General features: G+C 27.3%; 1 protein-coding gene across 2 annotated transcripts; it reads right to left on the bottom strand.

Annotated features, from left to right (window-relative positions):
- Positions 1 to 854: 854 nt before the first annotated feature.
- On the bottom strand, positions 855 to 20,024 carry LOC135927695 (coiled-coil domain-containing protein 186-like). 2 transcript variants are annotated; one of them, XM_065463860.1, is made up of 19 exons: positions 19,846 to 19,917; positions 19,712 to 19,801; positions 19,541 to 19,667; positions 15,701 to 15,829; positions 12,851 to 13,063; positions 12,516 to 12,635; positions 9,310 to 9,552; positions 8,962 to 9,039; positions 8,664 to 8,753; positions 8,296 to 8,438; positions 7,908 to 8,088; positions 6,642 to 6,716; positions 6,284 to 6,368; positions 5,888 to 5,967; positions 5,076 to 5,327; positions 4,665 to 4,858; positions 4,323 to 4,392; positions 3,973 to 4,122; positions 858 to 1,349 (listed from the first exon to the last, which is right to left on the bottom strand). In XM_065463860.1, the coding sequence occupies exons 1-19, from the start codon at positions 19,851 to 19,853 to the stop codon at positions 1,278 to 1,280; spliced, it is 2,400 nt and encodes a 799-aa protein (XP_065319932.1). In that variant the 5' UTR covers positions 19,854 to 19,917; the 3' UTR covers positions 858 to 1,277. The 2 variants fall into 2 exon arrangements, with proteins under 2 accessions (XP_065319931.1, XP_065319932.1); XM_065463859.1 differs by having other exon boundaries at positions 855 to 1,349; positions 19,712 to 20,024.
- Between the last annotated feature and the right edge of the window lie 238 nt (positions 20,025 to 20,262).

Here is a 20,262-nt window from a genome sequence, read left to right on the forward strand (position 1 = left end):
GACACTCATTTCACTGTAATTTGGGGATGGTAATTTTATTTTATTTCACCCATTTCAACTTAAAATTATCAATGTTTGAATATGCCAACGTAAGCACTTTTTTTAATGGTGATTGTTTTTATCATTTTAAAATTTATAACAATTCCAAATTAGCTAATATGATATGGAAGCTATAACCCGACGACTTTTTAAATTATTTAAAAAAAATTACGAAACTATGTTTATAAGGGTAGGTATTTTTCATAGAAATTTAAAAGAAAACAGAAAAATAGAACAAATTTATAAAAACATAAAATTATGTTTATAGGGTCGGTATTTCCCATAGAATTTTTTTTTAAAAAGCAACACTATACCCATCCTTATTTTTCAATAGTCATAAAAGTATAATTATTTATTAAGTTCCAATTTTGAGTGATAATACACAGATTTTGAGTTCAAAGCTAAGCCAATATTTTAGGCTAGAGCTCCAAGGCTATGCCTATTTTTTTGGCTCGCGCTCCAAGGTTGGCGCTCCACAAGGCTGAGCTGGTTTGAGTGGAGCGATTTTGCATCACTATGCGCCTATGGTATACCAATCGTCTGATATAAAACTAATTATAAATATCTTCAATTTTACTTTCAAACCCTTAACTATTAAAAATGCCTTGGTTACAAGAACTCATGAAGCTTCTTTTAAGCGTATAACATTTTCCACCATCGCCGAGTTAGTCTGAACTCAGAGTATCAATGAGTAATATAATTTCCCTGGGTATTTTCCATAGAGCAACTCTATTGTTGATATCAAGAACAAAATTTACGAAACCATTTTATTTATTTTTGCATTCGATAATAAATATACTTTACTCATTATTATAAATAATAATCATTAAAATCAAAAAATGAATTCATGCTCAAGCAAATAAATATAATAAAATAATAATAGATGCTATTGGGTTTTAAAATTATAAAATCCGATAATTAATATTTTTATACAATTTGCTTTTATTTAATAAAGTGTAAAAAAAACTTGATCTTTAAAATATTGAATATAATTTATATTTACTAAAACGATATGAACATTTAGTTTTGGTTAAAAGCAGTAGTATAATAATAAATATTAAAATTTTAAGGTAGATTATGTCTATGTTTTATAATAGTATTTGCATGAATGTAGATGTAGTTTTTTTTCCAAAAAATTAGTCACATATTTGATATATATTATAATATTTATATTAATTTATTGATATACAATTTTCTTCAAAAATATGTGTTTTGTAAATTATGTTGATAATATTGTCCTATGAAATTTTGAGAGCCTTGTTTTCCTGTAATAGTTTGGAGATTTCTCTTCCCAAATTTTCCATACCTTCCTAATATATATATTTATTTCATTAATATAGAAATAAAGATCAACAATATTTCTACTAGGTAGTTTGTGAGTTGCATTTAAAAAAAAAGAAAATCTAATTTAATGTACTTGTCCAATTTAAACAAATATTTATTTATATTAGTTCTATTTCTGTTTAAATAAAATATAAACCCTAACTCATATCACGCGTTTATAGGCTATTTAGATGATATTAATCAATAAATAAATATAATCCTATCCTAAGATATCCCATAGGCTAACTTTAGTCCAAATCTAGCGATAGAGTGTTTAGTTTAGGTAAAATTATGCAATTTATCATATTGGACAAGTACATTTTTGTTAAAAAAATATATGGCTTACAAATTAACAACTTGCCAAAAAAATATACCAAAAATATAAAATGGCCATTTTTGGTTTTTCAAATCTGTTAAATTATTTAGAGGATATCGTGTTTATATTTAAAGGACCATATTATATGTGTTTATAATAATGAACAGTGGGTATCACATATATTCGCGGGTGTCAATTCTATGCAGCGACAATTAAGCGTATGCCATTTAGCCGCATCGACAATTTGGCGTGATCAACTGAGCATAGACATAACTTCGCGCAGCGACAATTGAACGAATGTCAATTCGGCGCACCGAAAAATCGGCAGGATCAATTGGGCGCAAAGAAAATTCGACGCAGCATTTGATGTGGTGTTTCAAATTTAATATATACAAGTGTTATTTATTTTTTAAAACCTAGGGATCTCCTCAATTGCAAATTTTTTGATTCTCTATTTAAAAAAATAAATAAAGTAACTCTAGCAGGCGCACGTTTAAATAATTTCCGATAAACAAAACTTCTCAGGTGAAATATTTAAAAAAGAATTTAATCAAAGAAAATAATTCCCTAGGCCGTATTTTGAAAAATCTTTACTTCTAGAATCGGATTCCAGCCTGGTTGAGTACCTTGCGAATTTAATACAATATTTAAAATATTTTTATAACTAATTTCATGCTTCTTTATTAAATTACATTTTCATATTTGAGTTAAACTGATTTAATATCAAAATATATAATCTCATACTGTATCCTTTAATTAATAAGTCTACCTTAGGACCTACACCTTACATTATGTACTTAGGAGTCTCCATAAACTTGAACCGCAAAACGATCGCTGCTGATGAACCTATCAGGATTAGATCCGTCAAATTACTGGAGGTATTTCGGTGTCACTCATATCAACATTTAAGGATTAGCAGTTGAAGTAGTAAATCACTTTTCCTACACTATAACGGGGATTCCAGACTGTTTTCAAGGTACTACATTATATTGGGTGAAGCATTATTAATTCCGATTGTTGAAACATAATTAGCCTCTACCAAAGTCAAAGCTATCATCAATGCGTTGCAAGTTCCTTCCCTTCGTAAGCAGACCAGACCTTATATGCTGTTTACATCGATGCCTCTGATTCTCACATCAGGCTGTCTTGCTAGTTTATAGTGTTGTTAAACGGCTTGATTTGAGCCGATTTTTAAAAACAGCTAACTCACTATGTTAGCCAGAAAAATATTATCTAAGCCATGAGATTTCGCCCAATAGATGTTCAAACACTTGTGCCAACTAATCTTAAAGATTGCCTAATATTTTTCTGGATATACAATTGAGTTAGCCGTTTTTAAAAATCGGCTCAAATCGAGCCGTTTAACAACACTACTAGTTTATGATAACCTCGCATGTATTCATACAGGGAAGCTGCCTTCTTCTTTTAGGTGCCCGAACATGCTTTACAATATATCAATGCTAAGAAAATGCTTGCCGTTGGTTTCGGAGCTATTATAATTAACTCCAGGGAAGGCAACCCATTGTTTATCTTTACTGATTCACCCACTACATATTAGGTTTTTAAAAGGGAGATCGAAATAGTGGTGACCTAATTACTTTGCCATTAGTATTGGAGCTATTCTAACCATCTCCAGAGAAGACAACCCACCGTCTATCTTTACTGATTGATCTATTACATATTACGTCTGTAGGCAGATCGAAATAGTGGCGCCCCAAATAATGATAAAAATTGGACTTAATAATTTTACTATCTCTCAAAATATACACTGATAAAAATCCGGCTGATGAGCCGTCTGGATCATTATTGTTTGGGAAGCAAAGGTATCCGACTTGGTGGACAGTTCACTTACCATTTCCAATGAAAGTGGTGCATCGGACATACAACTAATTCACATCTATTCTAATTTCACAAACTCGAATTTTCTGGACGAGAGCCACATTTTTTAAAAACTTCGCCATGACTATTATAATCAAAACTAATCATCCTATGCTTAGTATAAAACTATATAAGCTTGCCATATTACTATAGAAAATTCATTGCCGTTCGTCTTTGTGATAGTTTTACATTACTTTATTCTATAAGATTGTGTTATTACATTGTTTTAAACTTTCATTTGTCTTATATTAAATTTTCAAAATAAAAGCGCTGAATACGAAAGCTATAAAGGCCAAGTTGCCCTCTGAAAATCTTCCTTTAAGAACGGAAGCAATTTAGGCGCAAGCCTGCAGACTATAAAATTTATATAAAATATAATTTCAATATAACGATATTATATTAAAAAAATCACTAACTTTTAGTATAATAATTTTTAGTATAGAATCTTCGAGAAGGTTTTGCAATTTGGCGTTGATTTCGAGGGACAACGAAAGGGTCATTTGTTTATCGTTTCTGGTTGAGTTAAAAATCGATGACATTATGGTGCTTTTCCGAGCCATCGATGCCTTCATTTCAATTTTTCAGAGAACATTAGGCAATCAAGATTAATAAAAAATTCAGCAAAAACGGTCTATTATAAGATAGTTATTTTAATTAGTCATTGATATATTTATATTTAATAACCACAAATAGAGATTTTGCTTAATCGTAAATATAAACTTTGATTTTTTCATTACAAAATTATTTTGATCATAAAGAAATTAACCTTATTATCGTCTACTTCTTCTGTCGTAAGAGCTCCAGCGTGCTCGTTAAGTAATAATGTTTGTATGATTCTATAATTTATATAAAATATAGTATATTGTAGAGACTTGTAAAATCAATTTTTCTTGGCCCGAGTCTTCTTGAACCCAGTGGTAAATTTTTTTAGGTATAGGCCCGGCGAAACTTTCTTATAAATAAAAGAAATATATCTTAAACTCAAAAATTGTTATTTTATTCTCTATTTTAATGTTAAGCGTTAAATTTATATATTTTGGCCTCAGACCATATCATATAGTAAAATTTTTTAAAATACTATAATTTTGCTCTAATTTTTTCAACAAACTTTGCTTTTTTGTGCAATTCTCCCTGCAATCTAACGATGTGATCGTTCAAGAATTCAATTTTTTCCTTCTTCCTGACTAAAGCCTTTTGAAGTCTTATACTTTTATCCATCAAAAGCTTCATGTTATTGTTGATGGTAGAAGAATTTGAGGAATCTTCCAAGGGTATGTGAATTAAATGATCATTTGAAGTAGCCTAAAAAATAAAGACAACATTTTATAATCATGACGGACATGTAAAAAAAAAGGTTTCGAGATATGCATAATATATAATATAAAAATTTAATCGTTCTCGAGTTTTAAAACAATTCCCCTTATTACTCTCTTATTGTAAGTCCAAGTTGTAGCAGTTTCTCTAATTAGCTTGCCTTTAATTTCAATGAATGAATAAAAAATAGCTTCTCTTTCAAAACCTCGTTAAGATTAGACATTGTTTCGCCACAGGGTATGCTACTTCTGATGACAGCATTGTCAGGCGGAATATTGCACGAATAACAACTTTTTATGGAAGAGGTGTCCTCGTCCTCTTTGCTATTAGAAAATGAACTGATCGAATTGATTGATTTCATCGATTTCGAACTTAGAAATTTTGATGAATAGTTTATAGTTTCAGTAGAGTCAAAATGTGGAGTATAATGGATAAGCTTGAGGTGTTGCGATAAATCCTATGGATATCAGATATTTAATGGGAAAAATTATTCAGAGCAGATAGATGATCATATTCATCAATTTAATAATCAGAGTTTTAGATTGGAATTAGAACCTGGAGCCCTCCGAAAAGCGATAAATTCAGGAACCGGAAACCATTTAAACAATTCCTATAACCGGTTTTAACAAAATTATTGTGTAATTCATCTTAGAGTTTATTTAATGTTTAAATGTTTTTTCGATACTTTAATAGAATCTGAAACCGGAACCAAGTAAAATTTAAAAACAGACAACCATTTTTCGTCCATGTTCCAAACTCTGGTAAAACTAAGTATTTTAAAATTTATCAATAATAAATGTTTATTTATTAAACTCTTGGATAATTAATTTATTAAAAATGCCAAATAAAAATCAGGTTATAATTCCAAGACAAAATGTTAATTAGTATTATATCATCTTATTAAATATTGGAAATGCGATTTTATTATATAAAATGTGATTAAGGTAATGGTATGCAAAAATAAGAATTTTTATAATAAATGGAAAATTCAAATAAAAATGTTAACAATATTAATACTTTACTGCAGGCCTCGTATTTCTTCTTATATGATTTAACTTGGGTCCGCAAATCTTCGATAATGTTATTGTCCTCTATGACTGAATAGTAACACGATAAAACATAAAATGACAATTAAATTCAATGTTCGTTCAAAATCTAGTCTAATTATCGATATTACTAAAATACCTTTTATTGCCCTTCGATGATATGTAATTATAACTTGTCTGATTTTAAGCCACCCACCTCTTCCATTTTTTATACTATTTATTATTAGGTTGCCCTGCAAAGATGAAGTCTAATTTAACTTAAAAATTTGATCCCACCTAATAATACTCAAAATAAATAAGTTGCTGGATTTTATTTTTATGATATAATATGTATTCATCTGTATTTATCAGTTAATAAGTATTTCACATAATTTGTCCTTCTCGTTGATAAGTTTTTCCTTAGTTAACAAAGTTTCTTTGAATTCCAACACCAATTTGGCCTTTTCTTCGATCTAAGAATGCGAGGGGGAAAAAATGTCATTTTTTATACATAAAAATATTATTGATCATTCAAAGGCGACATTATTTTTGGTCATATTATATAGTGATGGATGATTAAAGACTTAGAATTCAATTGATTAATGAATCATAAAAAAGGTTAGTCGCTTTTATGAAACAATCTTAGAATACCAAGAAAATTTTTTAGGATTTACGATGAATATAAAATTCAAAAAATTTATATAAAAACAAAAAAAATAATTAGAAATTTAAATAAAAATACTAACAATTTTTTTAATCTCCCGATCTATATTTTCATTGATGAGAGACAATTTTTCGTTTTCGGTGGATATTTTGTCAGCCTATTTTTAATAATATTATTATATTTATTTTTCAAACATACCATAAAATGTATATCTTAGGAGGAATAGAATTTATACATTCCCTATCTAGTAGTCTTTTAATTCAAGCTCATTCTGAAAATTTTTATTGGTTTTATAATGTATACAGTCAAACCTTTCTAATTTGAGCATTGTTGAGACCAAGATTTTTGCCCAATTTATCAAAACTTTTAACTTTAAAAAAAATTTTTTTTATCATCTGTTATATTATTAGTTTAGCAAAAAGTGAGATAATGTTTCAACCATTTTCGAATAATTTTTTTATTAATTCATCAAAGTGATGAGATAATTTATGTATGCAATAAATTTATACAAAATATAAATATATAAAATTGTTATAAAATGATAGTATACAAAACAAAAAAAATATTTGCATGGCGTTTGATAATGTCTTCTTTAGATAAGAATATTCTGAACAGTTTTTGTAATATTAAATCTTTTAGCACACTCTTTTTGAGTATGATGATTTCCATTATTATATTTTATTAAGAATTTATATTACTTACTATACTTCAATCGTAAACTATGATATAATAAAAATAAAAACAGAAATAATAACCTAATTTCTTTTAATTAACGATAATTATATTTGTTTTCTTTAATTTTGTTATTTGATATGAATGTTCTAAAATGATAAATTTTGTAATACCCCCCCCCCCCTTTAGAGATGTCTCAAGCAAATCTACAAAAAACAAAAATCTGCACACTTTTCAAAGTAGACAGTTGCCCAATTTATCAAGGCATTTTCTAATAGCAGTTAATAGGAATTTGATTGGGACTCAAAATTTTGATTAAATTAGGGAGTTGCCCAAATTTTTGAGAGCTCAAATTAGAAAGGTTTGACTATACAAAATAATAATAAACTAATAAAATGACATATAATTAATATAGATAAATAAAATGAATATGATACACACTAGTATCAATATCAAAATAAGAGATACTTTACAGAAACCGAACAACGTTATGAAAATCTGTTGTATAAAAATTATACTTAATCTAATATTGCAGCAAATGAATATTTTTGTGCAATTAAAAATGTTTAAGATTTTAAAAAATATGAGCAAATCTGAACTGTAACGCCGAGAAATGGATTGAAGTTACTCAAATTCATATAAATTTGTGTATGGTAAATTTAACAAAAATTATAACCTTGTCCCTCAAAAAAGATATTTCAGCCAAGTGTTTCGCAGCTTCTGTCGATGTAATTTCAGTGAATTCTAACAAACGTTTTTCCCTTTCTTGCGACTTCGTGAGTTCTAAGCCAAATTCCTTTTTATTTTCCTTTAAACATTCTATATCTGCGTTGAGCGCAACCAAGTCCGAGGTCAGACTGAAATGAAGTTGATTTAAGAAAGAATATACCAAATTTGACATATAAATGATTTTATCTAGGAAATGAGATATCTCTGAAATCAATTTTTTTTAAATAAACGTAAGTTTGAAAATAAAATTTATCATTTTAATATGAGAGATGGATATTTAAATGGGGAATCTTACCGAATGCATTATTTATGCGATACTGAGTAAATTAGTATACTTTTTAAAATCTTTTAGACGCGATTCGTAATCGGAAAATTTGATTTCGTAAGAGTTTATAAGAGTTTGAGACTCGTCGAGGGCATCTTTCAAATAATCGATTCTCCTGAGGTTCTCCTCGTTATCTTGTTCCACAGTATTGAGCTGGTTTATGGTGTTTGAAGATTTAAAAAATTGTACTTATAGGCAAAATGACGATTATTAATTTTTTATATTTCGTTGTATAAAATTAAAAAGACTATTATTTATTTAATTTGATAAAAAAAAATCCCCATTTTTTTGTCATTCAGAGATGAACAGGCCTAGTCTAATATTTCAATTCTTCTTCAAAAAAAACTTAAATAATAACAAATATTTTGCATTAAAAACTTTGAATGTGGTGTTGGCCAATTCGTTTAGTATTATTTTGTGCTTGTTTTTGATCAAATCCAATTCAATCTTCAAAATTAGGTCTTTTTTCTATCATTTAAAAAAATAAAGGTAGTGTTAAAAATGACTTACAAATATTCTTTTTTTAAAAAAAAATAAGATTAATAATAAAAATATGGTTTGTATATTTTTTAAAATATATTTCTTTATATAAAATAAAAAAATTTTTTTATTCATTTGTTTTCTTCTTTTTCTTCATTTTTTTGTGCAATTATTTTATAAAGATATAGTTAGTTACCTGCTCACAACTTTTGCTATTTTCTTTTTCAACTTCTTCCATATCGCCTTTAGTATTCTCGTCGTCGTTTATCAAACCCTGTAATATGTGATAAAATGAGCAATGTTAATTAGATGATTCGAATTGGGCATGATATTTAATTAAATAAAATGTCTTTATTTCGTAAATCTGGTCCATTATGATAATAAATACTTTTTAAGGCCTGGATAACCAAATACTCCAAGAACTATAAATATTCAGTTTTTCAGCACTAATATGACCGAACATCCTACATTTTTAGTATATTATATATAAAACTTAATGATAAAAGGGGGAAATTTATTTATCTCAAATGTTTGATTTCGTTACCCATTCAGGATTTCCATTAAGTTGCAATTTCCTCTCCCCCTCCTCATTTAGTTTGTTACTCTGACGATTCGCGTCATCGTTTTCAAGTTTATTATTCGACAAGGCGAGACTAGTAGGTATTTGCTGCTGGTTTAAAATTAGACATTGCTCGTTCTTTAAACCATTATAACAGGATATGGAATTAAGTTCGGACCTCAATTCGGTGAATTTATTCATGGTAAGTTCTAATTGTATTTTGGTCTCCTGTTTTTTAGAGAAGAAAAAAAATTGATAATAAAATTTGAAAAAATGGCAGGGTAAAACTAATGAATTTAAAGGGTAGTTTATAGCAAAATTATTTAAACGAGTTGGAAAGATGTCTTTATGATTGAAGAATAAAATAGCGAGGTTAATTACATAATTCCCTGTTTATAATGTTTTTTTGGTTAAAATATCTAATTAACTATTTTACTTCTTTTTTAATGTTGCTTCAAAAAACGGGAAATCAAACAGTAATAATATTAAATCACCCCCCCCCCCCCCATTCATCTTTTCTTATTTTCATTTTTATAAAAATAGTTAAAAATAAATAATCACTTAACTCTAAAGATGGTTTTATAAGCCTGAGATCAACCAAAACTTGAAGAAGGAATTTTAAGTTAATTTATCGAGCATATAGTATATTTCATTTCATAAATATAAAAAGGCATATTTCAATTTCTTTTTTTTCTTCACATTTATATTAATTATTATCATTTTGAAATAATCGAAATTCAAGACTAAAGCAATACCAAGCTGTGGTCTGCAATACTCGGCCCATGAAAATTTTCTTTAGGCAGGCGGGCAAAAATTTTTTTTGTATATGTATTTGATGATTTATGATATTTTATTGATAATCAATAAAGTATACTGTTTTTAATTTAATCACTTTCACTCTCCATTATAAATAGTTGTTTATTTTTTAGTTCAACAACATATATTTTGGTCTAGGCCTTACATTAAAAGAAAATTTAAAAATATGTTGGACAACCTTAGTGAAAAATTGAAACAGGGCCAGGAAAAATATTTACAAAGGGTAACATCTAAATTCCCACAGAGCTGAGCTGGAGAATTTTGACACTTGCAGATCACTGATACCTGTTATAATTGGCGTCTTTTTTTTGTATTTTGTTGTATATTTTTTTAAAATCTTTATTATATTTTTATTACGCGCAATAATATGGCTTTATAACATCGGCACGCTTTTTTTTTGAATTATAAGACTCAGGATAAGTGCTATTATTTTTATTTTAGAGAATTATTTATTATTTATTTTAATTATAGGATATAAAAAGGTCGATGTTTAGGCAGATGTTCATTTTTTTAAATTATATTTCAATTTAATAAAAAATTATTGTTTACTGTATTGGATTATTTTTGAGGTTATTCTTGAGGCGTACAACCAATAAATACCAAGGCATTCTGACGCGTAATGTTAAAAGATAACAAGCCAAAAATCTAGTGCTTGCACATGTGTCCTTTAAAGAACTCATGTCGCCTGTTTTTTTTTGAAAGAAAGCGGACAAAATCTTATTATTCAGATAAGAATGAAGAATAAGAGGGCACTAAAAATCCCTCCTAGTCGTTAAATTATATATAAATTAAATTTAGTATTTTATAAAATGGAACAAAAAATAAAATAAAAACTTATTTTTTAAAAATGGAATATTAAAATGACATAAGGAATGCTTTTTTTTCTTGCAATTATTCTCAAAATTATTATGTACCAATCACATAATAATTCTTTAATTATTGCCATATATCCACATCCCAGTTATTTAATGATAAACAATGCTTTAAAGTTGATAGTGTCATCTTATTTCTTTTCGTCAAAAAATCTACTGCCTTACGCTTGAAGTTTGTTGAGCAAGAAAATCCTTTGAAATCATTGACAAGGTATGATAGATAATGCCCACCATTCTGATGTATTAGTAGAAGGTGATGCTAAATGTTCATTGAGATAATCTTGGATCTCCTCTCATAAAGTCTGGAAATTTAAAAGCCTCCCTAAAAATAATACAAAATATTATAAATTATTTTCTCAATTCGTGCTGCATACTAACAAAATACGCCCGTGTATCCAAATCATTAAGAGAAAATTCGATTTATGCTATGGAAATCCAAAATCTTTCTACAATAATTAAAATTTTTCCATATATTCCTTAACTATTAGGCTAGACATATATTTATTAGGATCAAGTATAATTGTGATATAATTACTAAATATGCTTACATAGCTTTTATATGCCGTACATTTTTTAACATTTTATTGGCTGCATTTTTGATGGCATAAATAGTATGATTTATTATATTTTATAATTTTATACATTAGATTGGTAGGCAAAAAATAACGTAATTTATCCTACCTTGTTGCTGATTGCAAAGGATTTTCTTGCTCAACAAACTTCAAGCGTTCCGTGTGAGAGAGCCCTCAGGAAGTCAGTAGATTTTTTGACAAAAAAAAGAAATAGGATGGCACCATCAACTTTAAAGCATTGGTTATCCTTAAAAAACTAGGATTTGGATATATGGTAATAATAATAATATATTTTTTCTTATTTTATTTATATTATTATATTATACACTTATTATTAGTTAATTAGAAAACAAAATAAAGTAAATTGTGTAATTTGCTGATTTTTTTGTAAGAAATTAATTATAGTATAAATAAAAGGTTATAAGCAAAATAAGAAAATTGATAATTAACATCAAAATTTAAGATAGAACAAAAAATATAGAAGTATGGAAGATCAGGGCTAGTCGGCGCAAGGGGCTTGTCAATTCGGCCGATTTTTTTTAAAAAGAGACATTTTTAGAAATTCAAATTTTATTATGTAATGTATTATATATATTTGAGGCGAAAAATATTTAATACCCTCACAGGTATTTAAATATTTTTATGATAAAATTGTTTTTTTAGGTAAGAATCAAAATATTTTTACACCACAATATTGGTAATCTCAAGTAAAAATATAGAATATTGAAAAAGAGCAGAACAAATGTAAGAATATATACGATTTGAAATTTTGTTCTCCAGTCGACTCAAGTTCACGACTAGAGTGGACTTGAATTCACGACTTGATTAGTCGACTAACGACTACAAACTCTGACGGCTGAACGTAACTTTTTAACAACAGCCGTAGACTTCTAAACATATGATTAAATAATATATTTAAATCAATGAGTACTTTATGATTATTAATTTCTGCGTCTAACTTATTTTGTAGCCATTTCGAAGTTAAAGCTTGACTTTGTGTCTGTTCTTTTTGGGTAATTAGCTCCTTTTTTAAAGCCGAATACTCTTTATTCTACGAGATAAGAAAAAAATATACGTTTTCAATATTTTGCTAAGATGTTCAAATCATTTTCAAAACTTTTTTTTGTAAAATAAATGACATTTTTGATAGTTTAAATTTTAAATGATGTATTAGTAGCGTTTAAAATGATTTTGGAAAAGGATGATTTTTTTAAAAAATTAGGAATCTGATATTATATCACGTAATAATTAAAAAGTATATATAACTTTCTGTTCAAAAGCAATGACACTTTTATTGAGTTCAACTATGGAGTTTTTGAGTTTACCATTAATTTGTTCCCTAAGCTTGGTTTCCCGTAAGTGCAAATCTTGTAGTTTGTCGTATTTGTTCTTCCACTCTAAAACTTCTTTTTCGCTTTTAGCATATTTTAGCACCATGTCGTTTTTATCATTAATAGCCTTATCAAGCGAAGTTTGAGTCTTGGGTATTATCCAATAAATATAAATATTTTTATATAAAAATTGAGATACATTGATACAAATTTCCGCTTATATCCAACCCCCCCCCCCCGATACTTATATATTTTGAAAATTAAATGCTACGGGCTTGACTTCGAATCCCACTTTCTTCAAAAGTAAAAAGTTCACATTAAAAAAAATACCTTTTACAAATCCTAACTAGTTACATAACATAGTTACCTTACTTGAAATGTAACAAGTTACCGTTACCCAAATATAATAGTTACATTGTAGGTATTGTTAAACATTACTATATTGGTCTCGAGTCATTTTATTTGTTTATTAAATTAATATCAAATGCTAAATATTCATAATAAACAAATCATGACCGAGTCATGTGGGACTTATATCAATAAAAAAAATAACCTTTTATATTTTTAATTTAAGAAATAATTTGTTGAATTTTAAATTTCCAGAAAATTATTCGATTTGAACGAATATGGATAAATTAATAATTTTGATAAATAAAAATTATATTTAAAACTGATAACCTAAATAGGCATAATAGAGTGTGAAACCTGAACCCGGGTTCAGAAAAATGTTGCCCTCAAAGGAATCCTTAAACAAATCCGGAATTGTCAACTTCTACACTATTTTTTTAAAAATTTACTATAAATTTCTAACCACGATTGTAAATCAAAAATTGGGGGTTCAATTTGTATTAGGGTGTTAAAGAAAAAGGTGAACCCGGGTTAAGGGTTATCTTCTGGTTTTGTATATTAGCGAACAAAATTAGTAGAGGTCTGCAGTGGGCGGATCTGAGTTTTCCATTGTTAATAAATATATATTCGCTGGTCCGCCAATTTATCTAAAAATTTTGTTTAACCCGCCCGTCCAATATTGAAAAATTATTTTATCGGTTGGTTTAGCTCTTTATATATTTATTTTAATATATATTTACCTAAACTTTTTAAATATGCAATATTATGAAATAAAAAATAGATATTTTAATAAATAGAAGGTCTGTCCTGCTCGTTTCACCCTAAATATTTGACATTAGCCCATTGTTTTATAAATATTTTTTGGCAACTGGCACGATGTTTAAAATCTTATAGCATGCCAGTAAACAGGCGTGGATGGATTAACCTCCAATTTGGAGAATGTTTTAAATCAGATTTATTCTATAATATAGGTAATTTTTAAGTTCATTTTATCTATATCAGCATATTGATTTTAAATACATTGTTTTGCTTCTATATTTTTCATATTAATAAATTTTGTTTATCTTTTAATCTAGAGAATAATTTATACAAAACTTAATAATTCATTTTTTTTGTGAATTTAGAAAGAAGAAATTAAATTAATCATGATTTTATGATTTTTAAGAATATAAATAATGAATTATTTGATTCGTATGAATAACGCAATTAATAAGAATAATCCAGTTATTCTATTTGTATTTGAGAACGTCTACATTATGCTATAAACCATTTTATTACATAATTTTAATTTAAAGACTATACTACTATTTAAAAAACGATATAAAATACAAAATTATATGGGAGAGGGGGGTGCAATTATGGAAAACATAATTGAGTCCCTAAAAAAAGGGCAGGATCAAAATATTTCTATTTTCTGTCTTAGGAAAAGGAATTCTTAGGCATTCATATGTGTAGATTCGTATTTTATGGGCCAAAGCTTTTTAAAAAAGGAAAGTGTTAAGGGAAAAATGTCTACTGGTGGCTGTGGCAATTAAAAATAAAGTTATTCAATAATTTGTATTTATTTATTATATTGGCTTGAGTAAGTGTTTCTGCCACTTACATACATTTTATTGTTATTAAGAACTAAATTCCTTAAATGTATTTCTGAATGATAGAAGTAAAAGAATTAATATAAAGAATTATTAAATAAAAATCAAAAGCTTAATATAATATAATTTTGGGTTTTTTTTAATAGTAAATAGAATTTTTAAATAGTCGGTTGCGGTATCTACTATCTATAAAAATTATAACTATCGTCGGGCCAATACGTATCGATTGATATATGGCTATTATACTCATTTATTCGTTAAATTTAAGTCAAGACCAAAATCGTATTTTTATAATATTCAGCACCTCCCGCCCTTCCACTTTACATTAAAATAAAATATTTCATATATAATGTAACCAGGTGGAAAGGTCAAATGACCATGGTTAAGTTTCACTATTGACCAAAAAATTTTATCAAGCAAAGTAAAGTCCAGGCATCAAAAAAAATTGGAAATCGCCTTGAAGTTTATAATAAGCAAAAAGAAGGGTTTCTTATAGTAAATGAAAATTAAGATAAAAGCTTTAGTTAGCTCTATTTCAGAGAAAAAACAACACTAAATAAATCGATTACAAAAATTAACTTTTCCTGAAGAGGAATAGGGGAAAAAAATAGGCGAAAATAGTTTTAAAGCCTGATTCTTTGATATTTTTGCAGTAACAGTATATAAAACATTCTGGGATCTCGATAGTCTCCTATTTATATTAAAACTATTAATATATTCCATAATTAAAACTAATTAGAGCCAATCCCTCCCCCCTTCCCTTCAATAAATAAATTATAATATATTTTTTAGTTAATTCTAAATAAAATATTACTACAAATATAAATTAGATATGACAAACTTACATCTTTGATCTTACTATTATGCCTTTGTTGAATATCGAACATTTCATGCCTATGTTTTTCATCCTTAATTTCCAGCTCGCTTTTGAGTGTGTTAACCGTATTTTGCATGAGTTTTAGTCTTTCTTCCATCTTGATTTGTTATAATTTTTAAAAATAAAAAAAGGATGGTGTAGTAATCAAATCCGTAAATACGGCGGAGTTTATTTGGGGGCTTAGTCAACGAAATTTTTAGCCCCGTACCTTCAATGACATTATTGAAGATTTTGCTTTTTTTCCATACCCATACACTTGAAGTGAATTGTTATAAAAATATAAATACTACAAAAATTAGCTTTAATATTACATAAATTATAATTTAGTCATTTATCAATTTCTTATTGGTAAACAGGATTTTTTGATTTAAATAAAATTTTATAATGTAATGAGAATATACCTGGAGGAAAATAACTTCTGAAACAAATTTTTTAATCAAAAATCCAGTAATTTTATTACATTAAACATCGGTTTATATGTGGATTAACGATTATATATTTTCTTATTTATATAATTTTTAATAAAAATATATAATTCATGACTAAATTTTAGTGTTAACAATATTTGGTTATTTAAAATTAATATTTTTATTTATAAACTATTTTAAGTCTTTTGATAATATAGATTCAGTTTGGTTCAGGTTCCAAGATTTTTTTTAGTAATGACTTAGGTTCGGTTTAAAAATTACATTTTATAAAGGTTGCAATTATTATTGAGGAACCCATATATAGCTTAAAAATATTAATAAAATATAAAGAAATAAACAAAGTTTAAAATTAACTAAGAATTTTATTCTCAATTTTTTTTGTGTATAAAATCATGGGTATAATTAAAATATATCAATATCATGTTTACATTAATCAGTTATGGTATCTAATCTATTCATCGCTCTTGTTTTGTAGTGTAATATTTGACTTTTGTTATTTACTTTCATTTGCAATAAGGATTAATAATTATCAAGTTTTAGGGTCCTGAGCATAGCTATTTGCAAGCCCATTGTTTCCATGTCGCTCGATAACTTTCATCAACGCCCTCATTGACCAGGCCTTTATTATTACTTCCAATAAGGTGCATCTCTTACTTACTCAACTTGCGTCTTTCGTTCAACATGCAATTCCAAACCACCTCGGTCTATATCTTCTTATCACCACTCCAATGGTTTCTATACCAATTCTTTCTCGCAATTCGTTGCTTGTTTTCTCTTTCTCATAAATACCCCCACATTCATGTGACCAGTCTCATCTCAGTTCTTTCCAATTTAGTTTCATGAGTCGCTTTCATTAACCACATTTCGCCGCCGTAGACTATAAAGCTTCTCACACAGCTTACATAAATTTTCCCTTCAGCTTCTATGTTTCATACATATTTTACCCTTGCAACAGCAGAATCAACACCTCAACCTGCATTCAACGAGTCATCCAAATAACAAAACTTTCCCACTTTTCCAGAGTAGCTATATTTCGATATTAAGCACCCTTTTCTGCGTCATCATTATCATAAACACGTTTACAGATATAAGTCTCATTTGCTTTCATCAAACGTCAGTTCTCACCACTACATATTTTATGCACCCATTTCTGACAGCTGATGCATTGAATTGAATTTATAGCAACACCTTTCCCACACACCATATAGCAAATTGCCGGTTTCTTCCTTTATCCTGATCCTTTGCCTTCAATCATCACCTTAGTCCCTCCTTCGATCCCGTATAAATTTTTTGCGACCATGACCGTATTCCATATGATTTTTTTATCATTTAAATCTGTTTCATTAAGATCAACAGCATATAGAAATTCTCAAAGTAGTCTTTCCTGTACCCCTCTCGTCACCTCCTTTATAACTATGATAAATATTAAACTGATCCTTGATGTAGCCCCACCTTTATAACTCTCACTATCACCACCATGTGTCCTAACGACCTTTCGGATACTCGTACGCCATAACTAATCATTCCTCTATAACTAGATCACTCAAAGCCCATTTAGTAACTTCATACAGGATCCTGTCAAATGCCTTCTCCAAGTCTACATAGAGTGATAAATCGCTTTTTTCTAGGCCTGATACATTTCTTGCATTTGCCTTACCACAAAAATCACATTTGCAGTTCCCTTCCTGGGCGTAACTTTTAAAGAACTCTGATTCTCTTCTCTAAGATTCTCTCAAAATTTCATTCCGTGCCAGGAGACTGATTGCCCAGTATGAGCCCCGATCTAGCGTATCACCTTTTCCATATAAAAAACCAATACATAGGTTTATAAAAGCTTGGTTAACTCTTATAATTTTTTTAAAAAAATTAGCTTGGATTATATATAGGCTTTGTGATTTTCGAAGTTCAGTTCGACACTCTGGTTTATTATTCAAAAAAAATAATTTCTGGATTAAAAAATGATTTATGCAAAAATTAATTAAAATGTATAATGTATTCCTTATTAAGGCCAAGTATGAAGTTTTTTAAAAAAAATTTCAGGGGACAAAAAACTTTTTTTTAGAAAAATTCAATAATAATGAAAAATATTCTAATAATTATTATAAAGTTTTATATAATTTTATGAATGTATTATTGTTAAAAAACCTGATTCGGGTTGATTTTAAAAAACAACCCAATTAAGGTTATAACCAAAATAATATTATGTAAGCCTAAGAGATTTTGTTCATAGATGGCAAAAAAATTTGGAAATCTATTTGCCAAATGAAGAGGCTTACATAATATTATTTGGGCTAAAATCTTAATTGGACCATTTTTAAAAACCGTCTCAAATCAGGATTTTAAAAACACTAGATGAGTGTGACTAATAATACCTTATCCTAGAATATGTTTTATTATTAAAACATTGACGTTTTTGGAGATGGTTCTAGTTATTTCAATGTGATAAAAATCATGTTTCCAATAATTAACAAGATTTAAACTTTTAGGTGATAATAGCTGACTATTAATATATTTCTTTTATTGAAGCTGATGATATGTTAATTATATTAAAATTCTTTTTAATAATTATTTAAAATACAATTAAAAAAGAAAATTGATTTAATCATGATCTATTAAAAAAAATTGATTTAATCATGCCAAACCTATCTGGTAGTAAGTCATCATAACAAGGGGAATAAAAAGTAATATTTTCTTAAAATTTTAATAGTAAGCTTTTTTAAGATTAATTTGCAAATCATTGCCTTCAATTTTTTAAAAAATATAATTGATTCATAAGGCAAATATGATTTTAAATTTTGAATTTAACAAGAAAAGTGATGTGCTCTGAGAAAAAAATAATAAAAATGCCATGAAAAAAAATTTTAAAAAAAATTCTCATTGCATAGTATGTAGAAAAAAGAAACCAACTAATTTATCAATATTATTATCTTAAAAGATTATTAATTCCAATTAAATATTGGATTAATCAAATATTTATATTTTGGCTAAATTAAACAATTTATTAAACATATTTGTAGTTATTTAATATGTTAAAGAAAAATCAAATGTATATTTCTTAACAAATTTTAGGAACAAGTATTATTTAAATAAATTTTCTCATATTCATCAATAATAAAAATACAAAAAAAATGAATAGAATCTAAAAAATAAATATATCAAAAATTTAGGTGTAGATCATGCAATATTAAATTATCAAGTTTAATAATTTAACGTATAAATTAAATTATCAAAAGTCAAACATATGTATAAATTTGGTATAAAATTTGATATATTTGAAAAGCATGAAGAATAAAACTAAAAATTTCCACAATAGTCAAAACATATTTAAAGCATATAATAAACAACATTAATATGGATATAAATAATAATAAGAGTTATACCTTTAAAATATCTGATTGATAAAATTTATGGCTAAGCAATAGGTCATTTTTTTCTTTCTCCAAAAGATTGCATTTTGTCTCTGAAATACCATATTCTTTATCAAATATTAACTTTTCATGATGATTTCTAATTTAAAAAAAAGCTGTATGATATAAAAAATAATTTTAAACTTAATATGAATAATTAAGGTGTTAATCATTTGTTTCATTTCATTTTTATAAAAAGTAACGTCAACAAGTGCCTTTATATTAGAGCTTTGACTATAATTAGCAATTATCTCAAAAGCCGTATATTTTTGGCTAACTGTTTCATCTAACTCGGAGCCAATATTAAATCCATTTATGTGTTTGAGATTCTGGTAGCTATTTAAAATCTTGGAAATGACTTTATTTTCCTCAGAATCCATCAAAATTAATAATTCATTGGAATAATATTAGTATATCCTTAGGAATTTTTATATCACATTTTATTTATTTATTTTAAAATCTACGTTATCGTAGAATACACCTATGATGTGCCTATTAAAAGGATGACAAAATATGGCAGGTGCAATACCACCGTAATTTATTAGTGGACAATCAAATACATATACTATAGATTTTTGTAGTAAAAGAGCCATACAGTGGAGTTGACAGCATACTCTCTCCCCCCGCATAACCTCCGAGATTTTTTAAAAATCAAATTTATCCTTTTTTCATTATCATATTTAGTTCCTTTAACA

Source organism: Gordionus sp. m RMFG-2023, chromosome 3 (assembly GCF_954871325.1).
Source record: "Gordionus sp. m RMFG-2023 chromosome 3, tfGorSpeb1-WG-v2, whole genome shotgun sequence".
NCBI lineage: Eukaryota > Metazoa > Nematomorpha > Gordioida > Chordodea > Parachordodidae > Gordionus > Gordionus sp. m RMFG-2023.